Source organism: Astatotilapia calliptera, chromosome 13, assembly GCF_964374335.1.
Source record: "Astatotilapia calliptera chromosome 13, fAstCal68.1, whole genome shotgun sequence".
NCBI lineage: Eukaryota > Metazoa > Chordata > Actinopteri > Cichliformes > Cichlidae > Astatotilapia > Astatotilapia calliptera.
The window spans coordinates 11,975,330-11,987,995 of NC_137434.1; the positions used below are offsets into that span (position 1 = coordinate 11,975,330).

A 12,666-nucleotide genomic window follows, 5' to 3' on the forward strand; every position below is an offset into this window, starting at 1 on the left:
GCATAACATTGCAATCACTGAAATAAATGCCAAGATCCGGGAATGCAGTAGAAAAGATAAGCAGTTAGACAATCAACGAGGGTTTATACAGACTGGGAATGCAGTCAAATCTAAACCACCACAGAGGTTAACATAACATGAGTGCACCTAAAATGTCAGCAGTAGTTTGCAATTACACACAAAGTTCTGTGAATCCTTTTTAGCAAGCAGGTCAAAGCAAAAATCGGAACACTGTGAAAAATATTTAGAAGAGACAACTGAGGCAAATATTTAACCATTTGCCATGTTTTCTCTTTTTATACAATTTTAGCTAAACTGTGCAGAGTTTTTTCCCCCACATTTTGCCATGTGGAAACCAGAGAGTACATTCTTATCACATCCAAGAGAATCAATAGTCAGTGCTGGAAGACACAAACAAAATACCAAGAAAAGAAAAAAAGAGCATTGTTTTAGTTTATATGATTTCCTTATCTACATGTAGGCCAGAGGTTAGGCTCCCCTGGAAGCTGATGAGTATTCTCGTGCATCGATACAACCAGTGTAGACAGTTAAAAAAAGCATTGAGACATTAGAGATGCTGGTTTGTAAGGCAGCAGTCCGAGCAGCAGAGTGTACTCAGACTGCAAAATGAAGTATTTCTAAATTCAGAGCAGTGCCAGAATTCCTCTGCCTAAATTCAGAACGTCACAGACGATGTGGGGCAGACCTCTGAAATGTACAAATTTGCTGTAACTGGCCACGCAGCATTACTGCTCTGCTCATTTCTTTTTACTTCAGTAAAGAAATTCTTAAGACCAAACTTGCGATGTCTTAATAATTGACACATTAAAGAGATGAGTGCAGTGTGCCACTTTTTCCACCATCTCTTCTCCCTTTACAATTTTAGAACTTTTGACTCTTGATTTAATTTGCTAAAATTATTATTTGTTTTAACTTTATGTGTTCATTTGCAGAAGGAACCGTAATTCAGACATTTTTTTTTTGTCAAATGAACAAAAGACTTGCAAAAATGCAGCGAGTATGTTGAATCTTTCTCCAGTCTTTTGTTTATTTAAAGAGTACTTGATGGATAAAATGTAATGATGTGAATACATAATGAACATGTTCCACTGGACATTTCAACAGTCTTATAGCAGACTCTAACAGTGGAAGCTTGTTTCTGCTGCCGTGCCTCATGCTGACAAATTTAATGTGACCGTATAACACCTCCTATGCTCTCAGTAGCACACTGTGATCCAGGCCTCGCACTGCATAATTAAATTTGTAAAAAAAAGAAAAGGTTAATATAAGACAATTTGCCCAAAAAATAAATATTGATAAGGCTTGCACCAGTTCGTCAGGGAAAAACAGATTGCACGTTCGAGGCGCTCGGAATTGGGCAGGTGGAGCAGATATGTGATGTCGAGCGCTGCAGTGGAGAGAACTGCAGAAGGCACATAAATCAAAAAAAGAAAAAAAAATTAAATGGGTGAAAAAAACGTGATGAAAGAAGTGTGCAGGGGTGGTGGGTTGAAGGAGGGGTGGGGGCTGAGGGGGGTATTTGCGTCAGAGCTGGAGCCAATGAAGTCAGAGACGGGGCAGGCTCAAGCAGGAGATGCTGTTACTGCCACTCACAGCACTCGCCTGGGCCTCATGTCCTCTACGTCACAGAGCTGGCACAAATTATGCCTGCTTCAGTGTTCGACACACACATGTGCACGCATCCGCGCTATAAAATGAAATTTATGTGTATCACACACACATATCCTGCACCGTTCAATGACATTCAGAGTAGCTACCCAGCAGGGGTGTATTTTTTTTCACTACAAAGTGTAGCTCACAGTAAAAGATTTTCCTTTGGATTCAGGCAATAGATGAAATAGAAATGCTGACAGAAGAAGATTTTATATTTTCTCATAATGCGTTTGTCTTTGCTGTTCAAGGCTGTTCAGCACTCAGCTCATATTTATATATGCAGTATACAGCTTGATAGCTGCTCCAGAATTAAAAAGGATGAATTGCTGAGACAGCAGTGAAGCAAAATATGCTATTATGATGCCATTAAATACCATATAGAAGTGTTTTACAAGCTGTTTTTCAAAAATGGACACACACCTTTCCTTCCACCCTATCAGCACCCTCATCTGTGACAGTGCCACAGACACACACTCATTCATTCATGCATATCTCACTCATGCAAATCCTGCTTATTTAGATTAGCGGGCAGTGTTTCTGTTGTTGCGCCACTTCTGACCTAGATTATCACAACCATAATTCTGGAGGATAACTACGATGATGAGCATGTGGTCAGGAGTCTGTGGAGGAGGAGGGAGGAAGGGGGAAAAAATAAAAACAAACAGCGCTCATTTTCCATGCAAAATGCTTCACTGTGCAATCTTGCAATACTGCGGGCAAAACAGGTCAAATGTGGGTCTTCGGATGTGCACAGGCGGACAGATGGGATCCTATGCAAGCTATGGAAAACACACACCTGCGATTATTGCCCAGTTAGTTAAAAATATTCAATTTATTGTTTCAGCTTAATAAACTGGCACACAATTGTCTTTTTAATCATAAATGTTCAATATGAGGGAGAAAACATAATTCATTTTCCCCCCTTGCACTGTTACAGCAACCAGAACAGCAGCTGCAGCTCTGCTGGCAAAAAGCCACATCCTATAGGCAATGACGCAAGCAGGAGACATTAGCCATGACCTCATCAGCCCGCCATCATAGCACCACTCTGCTCTGTACCTCACACTCACACACAAACACAAACACATATAAGTTACTACTGGCATTACAAAAGGCAAACTCTATCCCTTAGTGTTATACAATGCTACCACTCTACTTGAACACACATACACTAACATCCTGACATCGTAACAATGACCTGACCAAAAGGAGGCCCTTTTAAAACACACACGCACGCACGCACACACACACACACACACACACACACACACACACACACACACACACACACACACACACACACACAGATCATTACTTACAGCCTGTCAGTGTGTGTTCTTGCGACAGTATACGGTGTGTGTACAGTGAGGCGCCGTCTGCTCTTTGTGTAAGCATTACACGCAGACACACCAAGGAGAAATTATGTTAAACCTAACAAGAAGCATTTACAAAATATGATGTAAAAATACTATGATTTTAATGAAACAGAGTCGGTGAAGTGTGGCTGGTTTTGTTTACTTGATATAAATTAATTCGATGTCTCAGACAACAAGAACAACAACAAAAAGCAAAGAAAACACATTAAAAAATAAAAGAAATGGAAGAATTTCAGTAGTGACTGGGTAGGTGGGTGGGGGTGAATGAGCAGTAGCTGGCTGCCTGCGTTCCTCATCACAACCCAAACAAAGTCACTATGAATCATAGGTGAGAAATATGGGTGCTGACGTAGGGGGCTGGAGATCTCGCTGCACAGCAGACATCAGAACAGGCCAAGACGGCCAAGCAGCCAGACATCAAGTCTGCCTGTTTACTGATAACACATTCATTCATGAACTAAACATGCTTATACACACACACACACACACACACACACACACACACACACACACACACACACACACACACACACACACACACACACACACACACACACACACACACACACACACACACACACACAACGCTTGTCACTTATTCACTAAATATTATCTTACTAGTACTTGCAAGACGTCAGGAGTTTCAAATATTATTTTCAATTCTTCTTTGTTTGAAATTATTTGCTTTGACTTTTAACCTGGGTGTAATGTTACAGCAGTGATTTCACTCAATAAGACTAATTTTTTCCCCTTCTGCCAGTCCACATAAACTGTGATTCGGAAAATTCCTTTCAAAAGAAATCTGCTATTTTCAGGATTTTTTTGGTATTCATTGCCAAGTTTGCAAACAGCAGCAGAAACAAAAATAACCATACAACAACATTTTTTTAAAACCAGAATTTGTTTTGTCTTCTCCGTGGTGGATTTGTGTCATTCATCTCCATGCATCTTATCTTTATACATTAGCCCCACCTAGTGTTCGCTTATCAGAGGACACCGATAAAAGCAAGCAACAATTATTAAATTAAAGAGAGAGCAAAGCACATAACTGCAAAAAAACAACAACCCAAAAACAAAAAACCCAAACAACTTTCATTACAAAGTTGCAATGTAAAGCACTTAAGACAGTTAGGATTATTTTCTTGTGTAAATGTTTGCCGTTGCGAGCTGCAATACACATTTACACCACCAGGAGGTGTTCTTACACTAGCTGTTCTTGTTCCAAACTGTCTGCAGTGGAGTCATCAGAGTGAAGCTGTGAGCTGCTGCACAACTTTATCTTAAGAGAAGAACACAAATAGGAACCTCGGCTGCACTTCCTGTCTTACAGCACAAACAGCATCGCTAGCACAAAGCCAAGGTAGAGACACACAACCATCCTTACATCTAATCCACAAACCTCAAACAAACAAATCTATCAAGCTACTCACTTAGCATGCTAAATTAACAAAAGAAAGGGAGAAAAAGACTGAGATTCTAAGTGGCCTCGTCTGCACTTGTTTCATAAGATCAGGGTCTTTTTACTGCTGTGACTGGAGGCCATTTTGTTCTTCATGACATATTGTTATTGAAGTGGCAGCAACATCATTGCTACATCATAGATTATATATGGCAAGCACTTTCTTTAATTGCCAATGACACATTTAAAATATTATCCTCTCATCTAACATGTAAACTTCCATGAAAAAAGTCTGCTTAAAGAAAAAACGATTGGAATGAAGTTCGTGATGTGGGTTGCTTAAACTTGGGAGAAACATCTTGTGTTCATCATCTCACTATAGCACACAAATATCTATGTATTTGTTTGTTTCTTTGACGGTCATCCAAACTTGGCTCAAGGGTACATCTTATGTACCTGAAGGTTCTTATCTATATCAGACGTTGTCACATTGCCTAGCAACGACCTGGCAACAAGCTAAAATGACTCTTGTAATACCTTATAAAAACATTGTTTCATTTTTATTTTATTTTATTTAATTTAAAATCATAAAACCATAATCATTCATGATACTTTATGCCATCGGTTTACCTGCCAACCACCTAGCAATGGGCTAAAATGTGGCTAAAATTTGTAACAGCTAATGAAAAATTTAAATGGTTTTTATTTCATGGATATAACATCTCATTTATATCAACAAAAGCTGAATCATACATAATAAATCATAACTTCATCATTTTACCTGGAAACCATCTAGCAATGGGCTAAAATGTCCCATGCATATAGCATTTTATAAAAGAATCATGTCATATTAATTTAATGCCCATCAGCATGAACAGGCCAAACATGTGGACCTTTACTAGTGTATATAATGTTCTTATTTATAACAAATTGACTGATATTAGAAAAAAAAAAATTTGGCCAAAATGTGCAACAAACCTGTGATTGCGAGGTGATTGCACAGGTCACTTTATGGGAGATAGCCTCTCTCCAAACAATCACACACACATTTGAACAGATAGTATTCACTCTCAGACATATTGGAGAAGGTTTGCAAATAACTGGCATCTAATTTATATGGTGTTTAATTTTACGGAGTACGAGCAAGTCTCGTTGCTTTTCTGTTTTCACTGGACTCTGAATGCTAGTAATTAAAAGGAAATGTCTGTGAATGTGTTTAAGCAACAGATTTCTACAGATTTATCACACTTAATCCCCGAATTATTAAAACAGAATACATGTAATTGCCAACTTGACCCCATTTGATTGCAAACTGATAGCAGACTGACTGCAAGTGGTTGCAAACCTGGTTCCTATCTGGGAAGTAACCAGATTCCAAGTTCATTACACACTGTTGCACTAATTTTGGTTGTGCCATAGTCTCCAGCCACTGTTTTCCCTAGTGTGACGTTACCATTAGGATTCAAGGAAAACAAAATTAAAAAAAATGATTGAATACTGAGTCAGTCTCCGTTTGTTGGTAAGATACATGAATGAAAAAGACCGAGACTATTTTGTGTGTGCTAGATTTTCAAATGGACAACTGTTTGACACTTTACATCTTAATATGAAAATGTTGTGTTTATATTCCACTGCTCCCAGTAATGGTGTATGAAATTAGATATCCAGTGGAAAGAAAGGATATAGATTATCTCATATCCTTTCTTTCTTTCTTTTTTTTTTTCTGTTTCCTCATTTGCCTTTTTTTTTCTTATTTTGACTTAATCAAAGCATGGTAGGAAAAAGAAATCACAGGATCAAAGCAACACATTCATTAACTTTTTAGCAAAGGTTTTACTGGCATCACCCTGTAACTGTAAGAGCTGTTGTTTTGTACAGATAAAGGCTTTTAACCAGTTGCGACGGTGGTTGTTGGTGGTTGGGTGGGGGGGCTGCAGAGGGCAGTTGACAGGTCTAGGCTGTACACCAAGAGGCAAGACAAAAAAATGCTTTGTGGTCCTGATATGAATTTCAGTACCCCTGTTTCTACACCTCCTCTCTTGGCCCACTGTGGCTCGGAGAGTGAACAAAAACGATCTCCATGAGAAAACACAAGCTTGAGCACTCAGAGGCGACAGTGAATGGAGCACCGACAGGAGCAGCACACACTGACCAGTGCTAGTTATGTGGTTCTGTTGTCTGCTTATTGTAATAGCAACCATTTAGTTTGAGCAAACCAAAACTTTTTTTGTGCTGAAGTACTGCGTGCATTTGTTTTAAAATCTAGATTTGCTTAAACAGTGTGTCTGCATTTGTGTATCATAGTGTACCAAACCTGCCTCAAAGCATCCAGAATGGCGAGATCTTGAGTGGGTGGGGTTCACTGTGTGTCCACCCCCTAAGTAGTGACAGATGCCAGGCACAGTTGGGGAAGGAAGCGCCAGGGTCTCCTTCCGTATTAGCCAAGGGAAATTCTCATTTGGGCACGGGACCAACGAGATTCAGAGCCAAGCCTGAAATCTGAAGATGTGATCTGCTTGCATTTATGCTAAGTCCTGCAGTACATTTGTATGTGGATGCCAAGAAGCATTGGTTTACTCATCATACCCTACTGCAGTGGATGTAAATGCATTTTTATTGTTGTGCCCAGTCTTTTGTTACTTTTAAGAGACAATATCGCTCTTGTAATAATTCACAGACTTCACTGCTTTTAATTTTTTTTTTATTGTAACTACTTTCTGAGAAATATTACTCATGAAAACTGTGCACTGTATGCTGTTTTGCGCCAAGGTGTCTTGATGAAATTTCAAGTTGTGGTTTTTCTTTCAGCGCATTTGAAAAACTGAGATGCAACACAAGCATGGCCGTACATAAATAAATATGTGTTGTTTTTTTAACTGATACTTTTAAGGGTTGTATTTCAAAGGCGTTACGTGGCGCAAAACTCAATATGTTTCAGGCGTACAATAAATGTGATTTAAAAGGTAAACCACAGAGAGGAATTCATGTTTGTGTATGTGACAAAAACAGCTTAATGCTTATATGGTTAATAATTTTTAACTTGACAAGTAGTATGCAAAGGAAACACCACACAAATCTAGTCCTTGAGCAAAATATTTTCATTCCTACAGCCCTATTCATGCAAGCAGGCACGACTATCAGCTTGAAGGTGATGGTGTTCTTGGCCTTGAACTCACAACTTCTTTTTATGTTTTTGCCAGCATAATAGCAGCCACGCTGAGGATTGAGACACTTTAAAAGCCACCTTTTGATAGGGGGGGATGCTTGAATATTGAACTGAACGATGAACGGAAACCAGTGTTTTTAAATAACTGGGGACACAATAGATTTCAGCTCTATTTGGCCATGTAAATCATTAATATGCAAACTCTGGGTTTACTTCCCAGGCAGTAATGTCAGACTGACAGCAGTCGCACGATATCATAGACACTTTGAGGAAAGCAAACCATAACAATGGGACTGATTTTACTTAGAACTGGTTTTTGTTTGACAGTCGTCACGGACCACATGTTTACAAAGTGGGTTAAGACTCTGGGGCTGGGAGGAGCCAAAGGCGTGGTCAAAAAGTAGTTGGCTTTTAACATTATTGATAGACCATTAAGTCGGCCAGGTATCTGCTAGGTATGGATTAATTGTATATGGCTTATAACCAGCGTGGATCTCAGCCATACAAGTAACCACTTATAGAGAAGGAGCATTTACCAGAATTACCAGACACAGTTGCTAACCAGCTTTGAAATGAAAGTTGTTTGTTTGGGTCGATCAATGTCAGGCAACCTGAAGAAAGTGAGAATGATGGTGTTTTCACACATGCACTGCAGCCCTGAATTTTTTAGGTATTACCTGATGGAGGCATAAGTAAGAATAGGAATGTTAGATCAGACCTTAATTCACCTTCAGCCAACCAGCTTCCTAAAAAAAATGTCAGTGTGATGGAAAGCAGAGGTAATGTGTATAAAGCAGAGGTCACTGTCTGGTGAATTCACACTGTGTTTCCTGCCTTGTGCATGCCCTTTTTATGCAGCTTCCACGCCTAAACCAAAGGGAGTATTTCCAGTAGTGATAATGTGTTTGAAGTGAACTATCTCATGCTACATGTGGGAAAAGGGAAAATCTGGTCAATGTCCTGCCCTGATTATCGATTAGCTCAACATTCTCCAAAGTTCATGGCTTAAGTTGAACAGTAGAGGCATTCTGGGTACATGCCCAGGAACATTATTATGACGTTAAGTCAAAATATTGAAAATTTATTAAATTAAATTACTATAAAGAAGTGCAAAATTACTCAAAGACACTTAAAACAGACCACAAGGTGAATCAGAACAACTAAAAAGGGAAAAATAATACTGATGCTAATAATGGAGATAACGAAAAAAGAGCTGAAACTTCTCTGTTTTTTGTATTCTTTTGGATTTATCAGTGGAAATGTCCCCTCTGAGTATCAAACAAAATACGTCATCTCATTTGGATCCACAATATTTAACAGCAGCTTACTCTCGTTTTCCCAGGGTATATGGCCAGGCCCATTAGCACACAAGGACTCTGCATCTACACCACACTGATAGAAGATTTAGACATGATCTGAAATAAATCGGCTCAGCATTATAGTTTACCGGCGTATAATCCATTTTCTTAAGCAACTGCTCTTTCTTTGCTTGAGTGGTTATTTCCAAGCCACCAGCCAGTCAGAGTTCACACAGACTCTGATACCAAAGTTGGCATTTCCTATATTTTCCTAAGAATTAAAGTCCCTCCTGCAAAACCTAATATCTCACAAAAACCCACCGGGGATTGATAAGAGATTATAAAAAGTAATCTGTGGACACACACATTGTTTTTAGGGATAAAGATACTGATTTAAGTGCATGGCATCATGGCCATCCCACTGCACAGCCTCTATAGCGCTAGCACGGCAGCTACAGCAGCTGTGCGTCCTCAGAGTATCAGCAGGTCTCGATGCCTTTTTTGCCTACAATAAACTATTTGTAATGATCCGTTTGAATATCTGAATGTAAAGAAATACACCAACGAATCCCTGAGGAGCTCACATAGCTGCACTCTGACAACAGTTCAACTTTCACACTCATTTGTGACCATCACTCCTACCTTGGTCGCTGGTTCCTGCAGGCGGATAGTCCTCAAAGTCCTGGTCATCAGGACTTTTCCGTTTCTTCGACATTTGCTGCTCACTGTTCGGGTGATTGATATATCCACCGCCGAATTGATATCTGCTGACAACGTGAGACACCTTCAACCGGCAGGGTATAATACACATACAACAGTCTGGGGGTGGCGATAAGAGAAATGCGAATAAATCTCAGTCCCGTTCATTCAGATTCCTTCTCTATATGTGCCCTTTGCAGCGTGCTGTGTGCGCAAAGTTACCATGTGGCGGCCAGTCGAGCATCTGGAGACTCAGCGAAACAAGAGGCCCGTCAGCTCTTGATTCCCGCCGTAATCACACAAGATGCGTCTCCACGTCCGTCCGGGGTTTATTTCTCTTGACAAATGAGAAATATTTGCAGCTGGAGTGATTTGTCGATCACGTGTGTCGCGGATTACGCTTCAGACCTGCTCAGATGGAAATTACGCACTGGAGGCAACTTGTTGATCCACCTCTATATAAGAAAGAAAAAAAGTGGTTTTCGTCATCCCGGATGCGTTAAAAAATCATTTTAGACTTTCAACATTGTGTGAGGTATTTTGCTTGAATGGTGCTCGGCGACGTCAGACTACAAGTCTAATCAGGCATCGATGACGCACAGCCGACACAACGGGAACTCTTGGGTATCTTCAAGAGTAAAGGCCAATGTAAACGGAGATTAGCTGGACGTGCTCTGCCCGATAAAGTACACCGAAGCATACGTTCCTCTGGCAACATCTGCGCTACACACTATGTTGCGAGTAGAAAACACTCTCCGGCAACATCTGTTAAGGAGGGGAGGATTCCTTTCCAGCGTAAAATTGGAGACAGTGTTTTACAGAAGTAGTGTAGGGGGAGTACAGTACCTTCTTTTTCACAATACCATCAGTCCAGCGACGAGTGGAGAACAATGTTTTTGTCTGTAATACGTCTCGCACAAAACCTCCTAATCCGTGTGCGAGACTAACATAAATCGAACAAACACGCATGATGTTGTGAAGACCAGTCTTGAACGAATAGGTTTGGTTTGACTTCAGTGTTCGGGAGCCACAGAGCAACTTGAGAATGAGCTGTGAATAAATGAGGCAGAAGAATCGTGGTATTACGCACAGTATATACAGCAGCAGCCAATGACGCCACTGGTCTGGCTTTTACAAATTGCTTGATGGTAGTTTTTCCCTCTCCGCTCGACTCGCCTAGGAATGCCAGAGAATAGTGAAATCAGCGCCCTTCTTTTGCTACAGCGACAAAGGACTGTGCGTGCTTGGAGATTTTGAGGAGATATCCAGCTGGATAGAACTGCACAGACAGTATCAGATTATCAGTGACTGCTACACATTCATTTTGCTTTTTTGGAGAGTCACAGAGGTGTGCCTGACACCAGTTGAGCAAATACTCTCCCTCCCGCTCGCCCTTCATTCTCTCATAGTTGATTTATTTATGAGCACTCCCGGGTCAGAGGATCTTATTCCATTTACTACATCTGGTTTAGATTTCAAGCGCCGCGCGCATATCGTTTCTACAAAATGTGCATACTCTGATGTCAAAGCGAGTAGTTTGGAAATCAAACATAGGTTTGTTGCTACAGTTGCATTCGTGCCAGTGACGCTGGCATTTCGTGGTATTTTCTGAAAGCAAAGACGCATCTCCCTCGCTCGCTCTCTCTCTCTCTCTCTCTCTCTCTCCCCCCCCCCCTCCCATTCCTCACTCACTGCAGCTACTGACGTCAAGACATGCTTGCGTCAATGCTCCCTGCTTTGACAGAGAGCTTTTTTTCATTGGGATCATAATGGGATTATTAAGCTTAGAGAAATACCCTGCCTTCGTGGCTTTTTCAGATTTTTGATAGATGTTTCTATTATTATTATTATGATGATGATGATGATTCTTTTGCTTTAAATATAATTCCTTATAATAAGCAAAGGACACGGGCTATAATTGACTCTTGCAAGAAGGACTGGTTGTATATCATTCCACAGTCTGATGATTATGCCTTCCCTTTGGATTTTTTTTATTGCACTTGTAATAGTCTATAAAAGCCATGAGCACAGAACAAGAGAGAACCTACACGGATAAGTCTGTTTGTTTACACACCAATGCCAAAGACAAATATGTGTCTTTAGATGTGAATCTCTATAAAAATCAAGCAGTCACATTTTTTTTTGGTGTGTGTTACCCCCAGTTAGAGTCAATCCACCTTTGCAGTGAGGATTTATTTAACACTGATGTGTAATCACATCCAGTTTAACATCTCTGTAGTACACAGGCTGAGACCATTTCAGCTGCTCAGATAGGTTTACAGTGAGATGCTTAGAGACATGAGTCAGTTGTGTATTTGATTTAGCAGATTAGATGTCCGTTCCTTCCTGTCAGTGTGCGGTTGCGGTTCGTACAAAGGAGAGGATGTCTTGATGTCCTTATAGACTGACCTTGATCTTCTGGACTGAATGGGCTTTTGTGCCTCTTGGCTAGCCTTCTGTCGCTTCAGTCATAATGTCCTTTTCCCCCTGCAGTTTAGTGAATTTCTGCACTTTTTGTTACTTGATGGCTTAATCTTGAAACATGATAGTTTTGCATATATCAGTACAGAATTCTTTAAGTGTCTGTATTTTGCAGTTATAGAAATGTTTTGTGAGTACAAAGAGTGAATAGAAAAAAATGTGACATTGATCATAATGTAACACAATTGTAGTAATAAAAATCTCCTGTTGCAAAATGGGAAGATAATCAGGTTTGAGTTGAAAAAATACAGTCATGTGAAAAGGAAAGCTTGGCGGCACTTTCTATTACAGCTTGGTAATAAAGTAGTAACAGTGCGGTAATAAGATGCAAACGAGACAGTAATCATATATAATTGGTGAGATATTGCCATGTAATTACCAAAGTAATGCACAAGTAATGACCAAGTTCTACTTTGTATCAACAATGGTTTTAGCTGAGTAATATTACACTGGAATTTATGCAACTGGGTAATCAGAGGCCAAAACCTGGGGGTGATAATGTGGAAACTAATAAATCTCTATGAGGGAAAAAAACAGGTAATAATAGTATAGTAATATATTGGTCACAATGCC

The 12,666-nt window shown here is 40.0% G+C and overlaps 1 protein-coding gene across 4 annotated transcripts in view; it reads right to left on the reverse strand.

Moving 5' to 3' along the window:
- pde10a (phosphodiesterase 10A) overlaps window positions 1-10,827 on the reverse strand; it is a 66,754-nt gene extending 55,927 nt beyond the window's left edge. Inside the window, exons 1-2 of one of the 4 annotated variants that reach the window (XM_026189934.2) lie at window positions 9,835-10,640; window positions 9,556-9,680 (exon numbers count right to left, since the gene is read on the reverse strand). In XM_026189934.2, coding sequence (XP_026045719.1) covers window positions 9,556-9,628 — 73 coding nt within the window. In that variant the 5' untranslated portion in view covers window positions 9,629-9,680; window positions 9,835-10,640. Of the gene's footprint in view, window positions 1-9,555 lie in introns of all 4 variants that reach the window. The other 3 variants (XM_026189935.2, XM_026189932.2, XM_026189937.2) reach the window with 3 other exon arrangements.
- Window positions 10,828-12,666: the final 1,839 nt, after the last annotated feature.